This window comes from Sphaerodactylus townsendi, linkage group LG15 (assembly GCF_021028975.2).
Source record: "Sphaerodactylus townsendi isolate TG3544 linkage group LG15, MPM_Stown_v2.3, whole genome shotgun sequence".
Taxonomy (NCBI): domain Eukaryota; kingdom Metazoa; phylum Chordata; class Lepidosauria; order Squamata; family Sphaerodactylidae; genus Sphaerodactylus; species Sphaerodactylus townsendi.
Window position 1 is genome coordinate 30,284,573 of NC_059439.1, and position 15,549 is coordinate 30,300,121.

The window sequence follows — 15,549 nt, forward strand, 5'->3', positions numbered from 1 at the left end:
TTAGTCGCAGTTGAATTGCCAGGAATTTTTTTGGTAGGGAAAACTAGGTTTTAAAACGAATGTTTTAATGTTATTTCACAAGCTGAATTGTACGCGTGCAATCTGTTGGGCTGTTGTAAGCTAATCATAAGTCAGTTTTGCATTTCATAACCCAGTTTACCAGTCCTTGCTTTGATTCGCTCAAATCTGCAGGGGTCTTAAATCTTGAGCATGCTTTATAAAAGAAGTGGTCGCCATTTTCTGTCGTGGACATATATATTTGTCTCTAACGCAAGATAAACGAGAACCTTGTTTCTTTCCTAAACACACATCCTTCAATTTGATCCTACAATTATTGCTCTCCAATAGTAAGTTCGATAAATAGATCGGTTCTGGTTTCAGGAGGGTCTTTGGATTCCTCCTCGTTCTTAGCCTGGTTTCCAAAGAACAAAGAAAACCAGGGAGGGGCGTGGCTTAACTGCCAACACACCAGTGGCGGGAAAACTAGGATTATTGTATGAAGTAGCCAAGAGATGGTAAATTAAACCTCGTTCCACTGGAAGGACGTTTTAAAAACGGCAGGGAATCGTCTCTTGCTTTCTTCCCAACCACCCCCCCACCCCCCAAAAAAACCACCTGCTTCCCCCTGTTTGTAATGCATTGGATGGTTTGGCAGAGTTGTGACAGCTCGTAAGGGATTCATTTCAACCACACACAAATTGTGGAACTTTGTTGGAAGAGAATTTTGCAAGCTACTATCAAAGCAATGCAACCCTTTGGGGTGATAGTGTATACCATGCCCGTGATACATAGTATTTCTCCACACCCACGAAAACTTGATGAAATCTTTCAAGGTTGTAAATCAGCACTGAATGTTTGAAAACCTTGTTGGTGTGTATTTAGCTGGGTTTAGCCCCAAGAAGATCTGGATTCAATCAAGGTGCCCACTGGGTGATTAAAGTAGCTCCACTATGTTAGTCGAACCTCCATATGCAAGTGCAGTATTTCTCTGACCACCAGATAGACAAAAAAGGTGGAGGGATCTTGTTCTTGTGGGCTGTTTGTGAACATTCCAGAAGCATTCAGTTAGCTACTGTGGGAAACAGGACGGGCCTGAGCATTGAGCTTTGACATAGCACAGTGGTGGCGAACCTTTGGCACTCCAGATGTTATGGACTACAACTCCCATCAGCCCCTGCCAGGATGGCCAATTGACCATGCTGGAAGGGGCTGATGGGAATTGTAGTCCATAACATCTGGAGTGCCAAAGGTTCGCCACCACGGACATAGCAGAACTGGTCTGGGGGTCCCCAAGTGTGGCTGAGACAGAATAACAGTTTCATGGGATTTTGAACTCTTGGTTTCTCATGCCTTGTCTATTAAGCCAATAAATGGCTTCAGCCACAGCCTCAACGTCTTGTTGTGTTCCCATAAATACAATTCCAGAGTCTGCAAAAACTAAGTGAAAATAAAGCTAAATTGTCCAGATGTTTTTCAGCTGTGGCATGACAATGTTGGTCCTAAAACCAAATTCAACCTCCCTCTAAAGTTCTCTGTGTGTCAACAATACATATATACACAGAAAGACACTATTGGGGGGGGGGGGAGAGCTACACAAATATATCCACACACATATACAAAGGAACATACACATAAGTAGTGTGTACTATCTGAGACTTTTAAGGAAACAACAACTGAATGGAAAACTCCTGGTGTCCTTTTACCGCTGTGCTATAGAGAGTGTCTTAACCTACTGCATCTGTGTATGGTTCTCCAGTTGCACAGTGGCAGATAGGAAGGTACTCCAAAGGGTGATCACTACTGCACAGAGGATTATCGGCTGCCCTCTCCCCTCCTTGGAAGAACTCTATAATTCCCGAAGCCTAAAGAAAGCCCAAAATATTCTGAGAGACCCGTCTCATCCAGCACACTCTCTTTTGGAACTGTTACCATCCGGCAGACGATACAGGTCTACCAAAACTAGGACAAAGAGGCTTAGAGACAGCTTCTACTCTAGAGCTGTGGCGATGCTGAACTCCGCGGCTTCGTGTTGATGTGTTTGGGGCTGTGTAGGGATGGGTGGAGGAAGGGGAAAGTGAGGATGGGGTATGAGTCTGAAATTGTGTGCATCGAGGAATGCTGCTGTAAATTTCGTTGTGCGTGCACAATGACAATAAAATGCTTTGCTTTGCTTGTGTGTGTGATTTGATTTATTATACTTGTATGCCACCTTCCCCGGCTTCGGGGTTTCAGGACAGCTTCCAACATCAGAGTATATACTATGAATACAATAAACATCACTAATAAGATGTCATAAAACCAACCATTAAAATCAATTAATGTCAACTGAGGGCATGTAAAACTTTCCAACTATCAGCAAATTAAGATATCCGCAAGGCAATAATGCTCAAAAAAGCAGGCAGAGAGGTGGAATCAACAGATAATCCAGATGGGAAATGGGTGGATAGATGTAACTTTTAGCTGACCCAGCTTTTTAGAAGAAGAAGAAAGAAGGAAGAAGGAAGAAGGAAGAAGAAGAAGAAGAAGAAGAGGAGTTTGGATTTATATCCCCCCTTTCTCTCCTGCAGGAGACTCAAAGGGGCTTACAATCTCCTTGCCCTTCCCCCCTCACAACAAACACCCTGTGAGGTGGGTGGGGCTGAGAGAGCTCCGAGAAGCTGTGACTAGCCCAAGGTCACCCAGCTGGCGTGTGTGGGAGTGTACAGGCTAATCTGAATTCCCCAGAGAAGCCTCCACAGGTCAGGCGGCAGAGCTGGGAATCAAACCCGGTTCCTCCAGATTAGATACATGAGCTCTTAACCTCCTACGCCACTGCTGCTCCTATTTAACTGTTTAAATTGAGTCATCTATTTGGCCCACCAGTGTACAAGCCCCAGTAGTGCATTTTCTGTAAAGAATCCCAGCAACCAGCAGATGGATGGTCCAGTGGAAACTGGGACCGCAGTTCCATTGCTACAGCAGAATCCACCCTCCGTCCACATCTGCTGTGTGGGAATGCCAGTGTAAAGCTAGCATCAGAAAGATCAGTGATTTATCTTAGGGGGAAAAAATACGCAGATGTGCTGAATCTGTGACTAGCATTAATCTGCTATGCCAAAAGCAACTATGAAGTTATGAGGACTTTGTGGTTTAAAATGGTGACCTTGGATTTATGGATGTTTCATTCAGCCCGAGCTTCTTCGTTCACATTTAATAAACAGAATAGTAATCAGATCTGATGTATGTGGCCATTGATTGTATTATTCTGCTTGCAACCACAGTGTACAGAGAAAGAAGAAGAGTTTGGATTTATACCCCACCTTTCTCTCCTGTAAGGAGACTCAAGGTGGCTTACAAGCTCCTTTCCCTTCCTCTCCCCACAACAGACACCTTGTGAGGCAGGTGGGGCTGAGAGAGTTCCGAGAGAACTGTGACTAGCCCAAGGTCACCCAGCAGAAGAGTAGGAGTGCGGAGACACATCTGGTTCACCAGATAGGCCTCCGCCACTCAGGTGCAGGAGTGAGGAATCCAACCCGGTTCTCCAGATTAGAATCCACCTGCTCTTAACCATGCTGGCTCTTAGCCGGTTTATGGAAGGCGGGAGAAGAATTTTAGGCTATTCAGGACCTGGAAATGGCTCCTTAAGGGAAGGAATTTGTGGTTGCCTTCTTTAGAAATTGTATTTTTATGGAGGTCGTACTTTTAAATGTTTTAATTTCCCTGCTACATTTTCTGTGGAATTTGTATTATTATGTATGTCAAATACCCCAAACCCAGCTTCATCTGAGAAAAGGCAGGGTAGCAAGCCCAATAAAATAAAAAATAACATGGATTTCAGAATGCACCAAAGGCTTCCAAGGGTAGAGAACATGGGGGGGAGGGGGACACCTCTATTTCAGCATATAAACCTAGCATGTGTATAGTTTGCTTCCCAGCACAGATCGGATCACACGGCTCCCAAATAAAGCAGGTAACATAACAGGGAGAAATGATAATTAACGAGGGAAGAGTCTGAAGGTTGAAAACTCAACTAAGCCCCCTCCCCATCTTTGTCCCAGGACAAGACAGCTCTTGTCACTATGGCAGCCATTTTAATGCACATTCCTTGACGAAGAATTGATGGGGCATCTAAAAATAAATCGCACTGAATTAAGAAGTCAGGGATTAAGCTTCATTTTCAGACACCAGTGCTCAAAAGAACAGGAAAAGTAGATATATATTTTAAAATCTACAGCTAAAAGTTAAGGCATTTCTGGGGAAGGCATCCCACGCGCTATTCCAAAGTGGCTGAATGAATGTGTTACTTGAGCTACTTGGAAGGGCTCGGAGGGGCCCGCCGCGGCTGAGGGGAGATCCGTTTCTTCCCCGGGGAGATCCAGACCCTCCAGAGATGGGCCCGCTGCCCTTGCCCGGCCCGGGGTGCCCGAGGGGACCGGGCCACGGACGAGAAAAGGCCCCCGAGCCGGGCCAGCCGGCCGCCGGGGGCCGAAGCCTTTTCCCTCCCGTGGCTCAGCCGCCCGGCCCCTCCCGGCCCAACCGGTGCACCAGGCAGTCAGGCGGCAGGGTCCGGTTCCCGAGCGGCGGGCGAGTCCCGGGGCGGCGGGGCAGGCGATCCCGGGGCGCTTTTGTGCCGCCCAAGAAGCACAAGCAGGAGCCGGCAGGCAGGGCAGCCATGCAGGCAGGCGGGAAGGGAGGAGGGTGGCGCGCGGAGGCCGGGCCCACAACGCGCCAATCGGGGCGCGGCTCCGCCTATAAGTAGCGGTCCCGCGGCGGCTGGGGCTCAGACCCCAAGCTCCCCGCTGCAGCCGCCATGTCGAGACCGCCCCCAGAAGCGCCGCGCCCGCCGCCCCGCCGCCCAGGGCCCCGCCAAGAAGGCGCCGGCCGCCCCCAAGAAGACACCCGCCGCCGCCGCCAAGAAGCCCCGCAAGGCGGCCGGACCCAGCGTCACCGAGCTCCTCACCAAGGCCGTCGCCGCCTCCAAGGAGCGACACGGCGTCTCGCTCGCCGCCCTCAAGAAGGTCCTCGCCGCCGCCGGCTACGACGTCGACAAGAACAACAGCCGCATCAAGATCGGCCTCAAGAGCCTCGTCACCAAAGGGACCCTCCTGCAGACCAAGGGCACCGGCCTCCGGCTCCTTCCGGGAATCAACAAACAGGCAGACGCCTCCCGCGGCCAAGGGACCCCAGGGACCGGAGGCCGCCGCCGCCGGCAGCCCGCCGCCAAGAAAACCAAGGCCGCCGCCAAGAAGCCCGCCGCCGCCGCCGCCAAGAAGACCATCAAGAAGGCGCCCCTCAAGGAGCCCAAGAAGCCCGCGCCCAAGAAGACCAAGGCCCCGGCCAAGAAGCCCGCGCCCGCCAAGAGCCCCAAGAAGGCCAAGGCCCCCGCCAAGACCAAGAAGACCAAGGCCGCCGCCAAGAGCCCGGCCAAGCCCAAGGCCGCCAAGCCCAAGCCCAAGGTGGCCAAGACCAAGAAGGCGGCGCCCAAGAAGAAGTGAGACCCTCGCCCTCCTCCGCCGCCGCCACCCCAAAGGCTCTTTTCAGAGCCACCCACAAAATCCCCGAAAGAGCTGAACTCCCTCCTCTCCAATGCTTTCACGCCTCGCAGCAGCAGGGCCAGTGCTTTGGCTACGAGCCCTGGGCAGCCGGCCGCCCCTTCGGGGGGCCAAGCTCAGACGCCCCTCACAGGCCCACAGCGGGGCCCAGCACTCGGAAATCCGCTTTACGAGATCCTTCCACCTGTGGCGCCGGGGGGGTGTTCTTGTAGTTGCCAATGGGAAGCAAGGAGGGAAAGTTTATTGCAAGGGGCCGGGAGACTTCTAGGGGGGAAATGCTTCCGATTCAGTTGGGTTAAACTTTCAGCGCGGACACGGAAGGCAGAAAAAGCTTCAAACACCCCCCCCCTCCCTTTTACAAAATCACAGTAATACATAATACGGATTCTGTCCACGAGTTCCCGCCGAGGAATGGAGGTTTGACCCTTCGCATATTAAGTGTAGCGTCACATTATGGCGACCCTGGAAAGCTGTCGAGGCAAGAAACGGGCGGAAATTTGTCATCGCTCCCCACCCGCCTTGTTGCCATCGCCTTTTCCTGGCGGAGACTCCGGCAGGTTTGTCTTCTTTCCTTCCCTCACACCGAAGCACCCTGTGAAGTCAGGTGGGAGCCTGACAGCTCCAGGCATGACTAGCCCAAGGTCACCCAGAAGCCGGGCTTTATAAGTCCAGGGAATGAACGCGGACTCTTTACATTAGGGTCCTCCGCCCTCAATCGCCCGGGAACAACCCCAACAGCTTTCTTCCTGGCAAAGGAGACATTTCCAGCCCTTTCCAAAGAATATTTGGTGGCTCTTAAAAGAGCCTTTGGGTCATAGAGATGGGACGTGACGATGGACTGGGCAGGGGGGAGGGAGAGAAGCGCCTTAGCCCTCTCGCGGTCTGTGGGCCAGCGGTGTCCTTGGGCATGATGGTGACGCGCTTGGCGTGGATGGCGCACAGGTTGGTGTCCTCGAACAGGCCCACCAGGTAAGCCTCGCTGGCCTCCTGCAGGGCCATCACGGCCGAACTCTGGAAGCGCAGGTCCGTCTTGAAATCCTGCGCGATCTCGCGCACCAGGCGCTGGAAGGGCAACTTGCGGATCAGCAGCTCCGTGGACTTCTGGTAGCGCCGGATCTCCCGCAAAGCCACGGTCCCGGGCCGGTAACGATGCGGCTTCTTCACGCCGCCAGTCGCCGGCGCGCTTTTACGCGCGGCTTTGGTAGCCAGCTGCTTTCGGGGCGCCTTCCCACCGGTGGACTTACGGGCGGTCTGCTTGGTCCGGGCCATCCTTGCGCTGGAAAAACCAAAGTACCAAACTTCTTCCAAACTACAGAGAGAATAAATGATGCGCGCTGCGATCGCGAAGGCTATTTATATCCCTTCCTCTTTCCCTGATTGGCTGAAAGAGTCACATAGTTTAAAGTTTCCCGGGCTCTACAACGATTGGAGAAACGCTGTCCCTCCCTCCAATCATCAATCGTTCTGGTTGGGCCCCCTCCCCGACCAATAAAATCCGATCGTCTCAGGCTGCATTCAATCCCATTGAACGTATCTTTTTGTTTCTTTGTAGGGTTTTGATTCCACTGACAATGGAGAGCGGTTACTTGGTATTCCTCTCATGGGGACAAGTTATCATGAGTCGAACTGAGTAGGCAAGTCTGTCACCAACAATACTGCAGGGAAGAGCATTGATCAATAAAAGAACAAAACTCTTCGTGTGTCGCTCAAACGAAAGTGGGAAGTAATGCAAAAATAATGGCAGACTTTAGAATAGTGGAACAGCATTGGGGTCTCGTTTATATATGATAGCGGGACATTTTAGTTTAATGAGGGTCGCCATTTTGGTCTAGAGTAGAAAAACAAGATTTGCTGGCACCTTAAAGATCAACAGGATCTGAGTGTAAGCTAAATTTAAACTTTTCAGAATCAAAGTTCCCATCGTCTGAGTAATTCGCCTTACTCTGAGCCTCAGCCATTCATTTAAAACCAGGGTTTTGAACTACTGCAGCCTATTTGGGGGCGGTTTAAGAGATTACATTAAAGCATTTTGGTGCCCCGATCAGTGACACTGAACAAATCACTGTTTCTCTCTCAAACGGACTGTAACATTCCGTGTTATGGCTATAGCTGAATTTATAATTTAAGATGGGGGTGTGTGTTTGCTCCTTTATACGTCCATCTCAGAAATAATTTTAAAAATTCAGAGGGCCCTTTTAAACTGAATACTGTCAATCATTTAAACATTGACTGTCCTCCCACTAACAAGAGAGATTCCTTGACAGAAACCACACTGGAGGAAACAAGGCAGAGAAAATTCCGCGTGGTTGGTTGGTTGGTTGGTTAAGGAGACGCTTCTATAGCGAATAGGCTTCAGTGAAGGGCGGGGCGAAATCAGCCTCGCCTCCTGTTTTCACTCAGGTCCGATTCAGTGCTATAAAACGTGGCCGCTACGCTGCCTCTTTCAATCACTTGTTCTCATCTTGCGAAGAAGGGGTTTGTGGAGCTGTTGAGAGGATGTCTGGTCGCGGAAAAGGAGGGAAAGGTCTCGGCAAAGGGGGCGCCAAAAGGCATCGGAAAGTCCTCCGCGATAACATCCAGGGCATCACCAAACCGGCCATCCGACGCTTGGCGCGTCGTGGCGGAGTCAAGCGCATCTCGGGATTGATCTACGAGGAGACTCGAGGCGTCTTGAAGGTTTTCCTCGAGAACGTGATCCGCGACGCTGTCACCTACACCGAGCACGCTAAGAGGAAGACCGTCACCGCCATGGATGTCGTCTATGCCTTGAAGCGCCAGGGTCGTACCTTGTACGGGTTTGGTGGCTAACTCTTCTGCATCTGCCTCTACCCCTAACCCAAAGGCTCTTTTCAGAGCCACCCACATCTGCCGAAAAAGACCTGATTTTGTGTATAGAATTTAAATATTTCAATTAAGAGCCAGTTAGATTGTTATCGTTTTGCATTGTGCAGTTCTACCTACCTGTATATTGGGGCGGGAGGTGATGGCTCGTGTCTTTGTTAAGGTTCTGGTCTCAGCTTGGTGAATTCAGTTCAAATAAAACTCCTGTATAATGTTTTCAGCTGGTGCACTTTAACATCAAATCTCTCCACCACTTATTCCGTTTTCATAATAAAAATAAAACAGATCAACATGGTGTATTTTAATATTAAATCCTGGATACTTCTAAGGCTAGCCTGGTGTCAGATAAGCTCAGAAAAGGCAGCCCTGGCAAGTATTTGGATGGAAGACTTCCAAAGCATACCAGGAAGCAGACAATACCAAACCACCTTTGAATGTCTGGCCTTCAAAATCGGGTCGTCTGAACTCGGCTGTGACTTGCCGGCGAGTGCACACGCACAAAACTTCCATATACAGATTTTTTTTTTTAACGTGGGCACCTGAACGTGTGACTCGGATGTTTCTTGTTCCAGTGCCACAGGGAAGTAGTTAAATCTTGTGTCACGTTGTAGCCAACTTCCGAAAAGCTGCTACTTGGGAATGTATCAGACTGGTTTATAGGAGCATAGATTACTTCATTGCAAATCGTGGCCGGATTTTCACTCCCGTTTTGCCTCCAGTAAAAATCACGTAGTGGAATGGAAACAGTGTTCTTTTTCCAAATAACGCTTCCCCCCTTGTTTTGATACTACAGTTTTCATTTTCCACAGCCTCTTATCTGCTCTTTTTACCCGCCGCCCCCCCCTTCCTCGCCTTTTTCAGTCTTATTTCAGCCTTTATAAATTGGGGTGGGGGGGAGGAGAGAGAGAATTTTGCTGCCCCGTGAACAAAGAACAGAAAAAGATGGCTTCTAGCGTCTGTCCAATTACAACTCAACGCGGGAAGTTTAAATTTGATGCTCTCCTACGTCACAACTTTTTTTGACTAATCAGGCGCCTCCAGTCTTCCAATCCTTTTCTTTCATTGTTATGCTGATATAAATACCCAAGTTGTCGCAACGCTTCAATGCATCTAGAAAGTAAATAGTGCATTTCAGATTTCTCAGTTCTGGAGACGAGAGAAGAATTATGATAGTTTGTTGGATCCTCTGAAGATGCCAATCACAGAGGCCGGCGAAACGTCAGGAGAAAATGCTGCTGGAACAGGGCCATACAACCCGGGAAACCCACAACATCCTATTTGTGGGAACAGTTTATAGATTGGGCTGTTGTGGGGTTACCAGGCTGTCTGGCTGTGTTCCAATAGCATTTTATCCTGATGTTTCCCCTGCATCTGCGGCTGGCATCTTCAGAGAAGAATTTTATAGTTTTATAGATTTCAAGCATAAGTTTATAGATTTCCAATATTTCAGGAAACATTCAGATAGAACCAGCGTGCGCCACACGGCATTCATTGTGGTTGCTTGTAGTTGAAATTTAAAAAAAAGTCTGCGGGGACCTTAAAGACGAATAAAATGTATTCCAAAACATACTCTCATAAACCATCTGTCTCTCTCATCTGTCGAAATAAGATCTGTTAATAAATTCTTAGTCTCTAAAATGTGCGCTGGAGGATGGTTCTGCTGTGGCCATATAAACTGAGCTCCCCCCCCCCCCGCACCCCTGAATCACACATTGGATTGTCAGGCAATCTTAGAACATGTCCAATTAAGAGTTATCCTCATTAAATCACGCTAAGAAATGAGAGGCTGTATTTGTTGATCACGTTCAAACCATCCCCCGATTATCAATATTTTAACAATGGCAACTGAAGCCTAGCTATCCTTTGCAGTTGTTATACTGATTTCTTATTGGCTTATTTGAAATTTCACTCTAGCACAGTCATTGGGTAGCCCTTGCCCGGGGGTGGAAAGTTACCGCCCCTTTTTATCTCTGCGGTTTTCACTGTGGTCGGACTCTTCAGTATATAAATATCTGTTTTGCTTGTTCTATTCAAACGTAGGGTACGTTTTGTTTGAAGGAGGAAGATGTCTGGTCGTGGAAAGGGCGGTAAAGGTTTGGGGAAGGGGGGAGCCAAGCGGCATCGTAAGGTCCTCCGTGATAACATTCAAGGCATTACCAAGCCTGCTATCCGCCGTTTGGCTCGACGAGGTGGTGTGAAGCGTATTTCAGGGTTGATCTATGAAGAGACACGTGGTGTGCTGAAAGTTTTCCTGGAGAATGTAATCCGAGATGCTGTCACTTACACCGAGCACGCCAAGAGGAAGACCGTGACTGCTATGGATGTGGTCTATGCTCTGAAGAGGCAGGGTCGTACCCTGTATGGGTTCGGAGGTTGAAAGAATTAGTCTTGGACTCAAACGCACAACTTAAAGGCCCTTTTAAGGGCCACACACTGGCACATGGAAAGGGCTGTTTCCTTTTGTTGTAGAAATGGCATTTGCTAAATACATACTTGAAAGATTCCATGCCAAGGTAGATTGAGGACCACAAATGTGCTAGATTAGTAAAAAAAAAATCAATTGCAGCCATGAGTTAAATTTTAAAACCATTGTTTGAAGTTTATTTTGTGTCCTGCTGATCTATCCTACTTTCATGATGAAATCTGAATAAGTGGTAGAGGAATTTAATGTTAAAATACACTAGTTAGAAGCCCTAAAGTAATTAATGTCATGAGACAGCAATATTCTCCTGGTGCTATTGCCTAGACACCTAGTTTGTTAATCTAACAAGGCCTTCTGAAAAATACTAGTATTCAAAATCAGAGTACCTTAGGGGAGTAGTCATTGTCAGTTCATGCAGGAGTGAGCTTGCGAAGGCCCAATAAGTGTCTTTTCAGGTTTCTGCTAAGACTCTTTCCTGAAAAGAAGCCCACTGTACTCACCTGGAGTTTTCAGCTGGCTCACCAAGTGCTTCAGGTGGATGGATCCTGCCATCGACACATGCAAGAATCAATGGCAAAAACTTATTGCTGGGGCTTGCAGGGCCTGCATAGTCAGAACATGCAGGACGCTGAGAAAGAAGGGAACAACATTTCCTTACTTTTCTGTCAATGAAGCTAGATTTGTAATCCTTTTCACTACAAAGGTGTAAGGAGAGGCCTTCTCAATAAAAGCTGGGAACATGTAGATGGGGGTAAAAGACTTCTTGACCACTGTATCCATCTTGTAAACATGGTCTGCCTAGTAAACATGATGATGTGGTGTCACGCCGTAGATCAGGAATGACTCTGTACTTGCACTGGGGACTGACTAAAGTAGAAGTCAAGTTTCCCCTTCAGTCGTGTGTGACCCTGGGCTACCACTGCAAGCAGTGATTTCATAGGCAAGCCATTTTTGTGGGGTAGTTTGCCATTGCTTTCCCCGGCTATTCTTTACCCCCTAGCTGTGTGCTAGGTACTCATTTACCAACCAAGGAATGGATGGATGGCTGAGTTGACCATGAGCCAGCTGCCAGGATATCTGACCCACAGGGGGCTCGAGCTCCTGACCGTGTGAGTGGCAGTGCAAGCACTTAACCACTACGCCATAGATCAGGAATGACTCTGTACTTGCACTGGGGACTGACTACCTTGCCTTTTATAGCATAATTCTATTGTAACAACAGTTACTGATTCCCCACCACACCCCACCTGGAAGAGTATGACTATATTCCTTTGGTAGTGCAGTGAGGAAAATGGCAGCCATAAAGGACTGAAGGAAGGGAAATAGTGCTGAGACTGCTGGAACCTTGGATGCTGAGGACCCATCCAGCCCACCTAGGAACATGATGTTTCTTTGAACTGCTGACTCCAATTCCACCCCACCCTCCTTCACAAAATTGCTTTTGTTAGAGAAAGCTTTAGCCTTTGGGAGAGCAAGCGGGAGCGGGGGGTGGGGGGGGGCGTAATCTCTTCCCTTCACCACACGAAGCCTTCTGGGGGACCTAGGACTGGTCCCAGTTTTACGCAAACTCTCTCAGCCCCACCTACCTTAAGGGCGTCCCTTGTAGGAGATGGTGACTATAAAGCAGTGGCTGCGACTTGATTGGCACTTCACTCACATAGACACAATCACAGGCACAGTTTTCCAGCAAAGCACAGCTGTGTACCGCAAGCTATAGGTGAGGATGGAATAAGGTCCACCTGAATCCCATAAGGCTTACTTCCGAGTAAGCATATTCAAAGGATCGGGTTGCAGGGCTGACAGAAAGAGCCCTCCTCCCAAAGAAACCCTGGAATAATATAACACCTTTTAAAATAACCAAATGAGAGAAGGAGACATGCAAAGAGCCAATGGAAATTATTATGTGGTGATTACTGACCTTCTTGATTTCTGATACTGATATTTGGGATTTGTATTTATTGATGCTGCTGTTTCGCTATTTGTTGGTTTGCAATTTGTTGTTCATATTTGACGAGCGTTTTTGACGTTATTTACTTGCTGGTCGCCGCCCTTTGCTCTACGGGGGGAGGGAGGAGTGTAACTCGAATAAATAAATGAAATAGAATTCCTTTCATAAAGAGGAAGAACAAACATTGTGGGGAGGGGGAGGGGGAGGGGGAGGGAGGAACCAATCAGAAAAGTGCGAGCCGGACATCATCGGCCCAATCAATGCAGAGCCCGGGAAATTCAAAAACTGCAAACGGTCCCATCTCCATTCTCAGCCAATAGGGCGAGGAGGAGGCAGCTATAAAAGGCCAGGCGTGGCAGTCTGCGAGTCACTGTTCAGATCCGGCTTCGAGGAGGAGGACTTTGCAGACTGTCTCTGCTTCGTTGCAAGAATGGCCCGAACCAAGCAGACCGCCCGTAAGTCCACCGGTGGGAAGGCGCCCCGAAAGCAGCTGGCTACCAAAGCCGCGCGTAAAAGCGCGCCGGCGACTGGCGGCGTGAAGAAGCCGCATCGTTACCGGCCCGGGACCGTGGCTTTGCGGGAGATCCGGCGCTACCAGAAGTCCACGGAGCTGCTGATCCGCAAGTTGCCCTTCCAGCGCCTGGTGCGCGAGATCGCGCAGGATTTCAAGACGGACCTGCGCTTCCAGAGCTCGGCCGTGATGGCCCTGCAGGAGGCCAGCGAGGCTTACCTGGTGGGCCTGTTCGAGGACACCAACCTGTGCGCCATCCACGCCAAGCGCGTCACCATCATGCCCAAGGACATCCAGCTGGCCCGCCGCATCCGCGGGGAGAGGGCTTAAGGCGCTTCTCCCCCTGCCCAGTCCATCGTCACGTCCCATCTCTATGACCCAAAGGCTCTTTTAAGAGCCACCACATATTCTTTTGAAAAGGCTGAAATGTCTCCTTTGCCAGGAAGAAAGCTGTTCGGGTGGTTCCCGTGCGATTGAGGGCGGAGGACCCTATTCTAGAGTCCCAGGTTATGAAGCCTGCTTGGGTGACCTTGGGCTAGTCACAGTTCTTGGGAGCTGTCAGCCCCACCTGCCTCACAGGGTATTTGTTGTGGGAAGGGAGGGAAAGGAGTTTCTAATCCCATTTGAGTCTCCTTACAGGAGAGGAAGGGCAGGGATATAAATCCAAACTCTTCTGAGCCCACGAAGGCGGGTGGGGGGCAGTGACAAACGTCCGCCCGTCTCTTGCCTCGACAGCTTTCCAGGGTGGCCATAATGTGACGCTACACTTAATATGCGAAGGGTTCAACTCCATTCCTCGGCGGGAACTCGTGTGGACAGAACTGGGCTATGTATTACTGTGATTTTGTAAAAGGGAGGGGGGGGGTGTTTGAAGCTTTTTCTGCCTTCCGTGTCCGCGCTGAAAGTTTAACCCAACTGAATCGGAAGCATTTCCCCCCTAGAAGTCTCCCGGCCCCTTGCAATAAACTTTCCCTCCTTGCTTCCCATTGGCAACTACAAGAACACCCCTTATGCTGACAGGGGGGTGGAAGGACTGGGGAAGGTGATTTCCGAGTGCTGGGCCCCGCTGTGGGCCTGTGAGGGGCGTCTGAGCTTGCCCCCCCGAAGGGGCGGCCGGCTGCCCAGGGCTCGTAGCCAAAGCACTGGCCCTGCTGCTGCGAGGCGTGAAAGCATTGGAGAGGAGGGAGTTCAGCTCTTTCGGGGATTTTGTGGGTGGCTCTGAAAAGAGCCTTTGGGGTGGCGGCGGCGGGGAGGAGGGCGAGGGTCTCCCGCTGGCTGGCAGGCGCCGCCTTCTTGGTCTTGGCCACCTTGGGCTTGGGCTTGGCGGCCTTGGGCTTGGCCGGGCTCTTGGCGGCGGCCTTGGTCTTCTTGGTCTTGGCGGGGGCCTTGGCCTTCTTGGGGCTCTTGGCGGGCGCGGGCTTCTTGGCCGGGGCCTTGGTCTTCTTGGGCGCGGGCTTCTTGGGGCTCTTCTTGAGGGGCGCCTTCTTGATGGTCTTCTTGGCGGCGGCGGCGGAGGGCTTCTTGGCGGCGGCCTTGGTTTTCTTGGCGGCGGGCTGCTTCTTCTTGGCGGCGGCGGCCTTGTCCTTGGGTCCCTTGGCTGCGGAGGCGTCTGCCTGCTTCTTGTTGATCTTGAAGGAGCCGGAGGCGCCGGTGCCCTTGGTCTGCAGGAGGGTCCCTTTGGTGACGAGGCTCTTGAGGCCGATCTTGATGCGGCTGTTGTTCTTGTCGACGTCGTAGCCGGCGGCGGCGAGGACCTTCTTGAGGGCGGCGAGCGAGACGCCGTGTCGCTCCTTGGAGGCGGCGACGGCCTTGGTGAGGAGCTCGGTGACGCTGGGTCCGGCCGCCTTGCGGGGCTTCTTGGCGGCGGCGGCGGGTGTCTTCTTGGGGGCGGCCGGCGCCTTCTTGGCGGGGGCCTTGGGCGGCGGGGCGGCGGGCGCGGGCGCTTCGGGGGCGGTCTCGGACATGGCGGCTGCAGCGGGGAGCTTTGGGGTCTGAGCCCCAGCGCCGCCGCGGACTGCTACTTATAGGGCGGAGCTGCGCCCTGATTGGCGCGTTGTGGGCCCGGGCTCTCCGCGCGCCACCCTCCCTCCTTCCCTGCCTGCCTGCATGGCTGCCCTGCCTGCCGGCTCCTGCTTGTGCTTCTTGGGCGGCACAAAAGCGCCCCGGGATCGCCTGCCCCGCCGCCCCGGGACTCGCCCGCCGTCGGAACCGGACCCCCGCCGCCTGGACTGGCCTGGCAGCACCGGCTCGGGCCGGGAGGGGGCCGGGCGGCCGAGCCACGGAGGGGAAAAGGCGC

The 15,549-nt window shown here is 51.2% G+C and overlaps 4 protein-coding genes across 4 annotated transcripts; 3 read left to right on the forward strand and 1 right to left on the reverse strand.

Moving 5' to 3' along the window:
- The first annotated feature begins 4,789 nt into the window (after positions 1 to 4,789).
- Positions 4,790 to 5,499, forward strand: LOC125444596 (histone H1.2-like). The gene is given in 2 exon segments (XM_048517100.1): positions 4,790 to 4,821; positions 4,823 to 5,499. Coding segments are annotated over 2 exon segments (684 nt in total). The 3' UTR covers positions 5,475 to 5,499.
- A 4,919-nt stretch (positions 5,500 to 10,418) lies between these two features.
- LOC125444598 (histone H4) lies at positions 10,419 to 10,833 on the forward strand. Its single transcript, XM_048517102.1, has one exon. The coding sequence runs from the start codon at positions 10,438 to 10,440 to the stop codon at positions 10,747 to 10,749; it is 312 nt and encodes a 103-aa protein (XP_048373059.1). The 5' UTR covers positions 10,419 to 10,437; the 3' UTR covers positions 10,750 to 10,833.
- Positions 10,834 to 13,127: 2,294 nt separating this feature from the next.
- Positions 13,128 to 13,627, forward strand: LOC125444597 (histone H3). The gene has a single exon (XM_048517101.1). It carries the CDS (start codon positions 13,173 to 13,175, stop codon positions 13,581 to 13,583), a length of 411 nt encoding a protein of 136 aa, XP_048373058.1. The 5' UTR covers positions 13,128 to 13,172; the 3' UTR covers positions 13,584 to 13,627.
- LOC125444309 (histone H1-like) lies at positions 13,612 to 15,222 on the reverse strand. The gene is made up of 2 exons (XM_048516737.1): positions 14,272 to 15,222; positions 13,612 to 13,703 (listed from the first exon to the last, which is right to left on the reverse strand). Exons 1-2 carry the CDS (start codon positions 15,215 to 15,217, stop codon positions 13,612 to 13,614), a joined length of 1,038 nt encoding a protein of 345 aa, XP_048372694.1. The 5' UTR covers positions 15,218 to 15,222.
- Positions 15,223 to 15,549: the final 327 nt, after the last annotated feature.

Excerpts from the sequence above, each read along its gene's own strand:
- LOC125444598 (XM_048517102.1), top strand. The coding sequence starts at position 10,438 with ATGTCTGGTCGTGGAAAGGGCGGTAAAGGTTTGGGGAAGGGGGGAGCC.
- LOC125444597 (XM_048517101.1), top strand. The coding sequence starts at position 13,173 with ATGGCCCGAACCAAGCAGACCGCCCGTAAGTCCACCGGTGGGAAGGCG.
- LOC125444309 (XM_048516737.1), bottom strand. The coding sequence starts at position 15,217 with ATGTCCGAGACCGCCCCCGAAGCGCCCGCGCCCGCCGCCCCGCCGCCC. Across the intron at positions 13,704-14,271 it reads CCCAGTCCTTCCACCCCCCT|CTTTCTTCCTGGCAAAGGAG; the intron begins GTCAGCATAAGG and ends CCACCCGAACAG.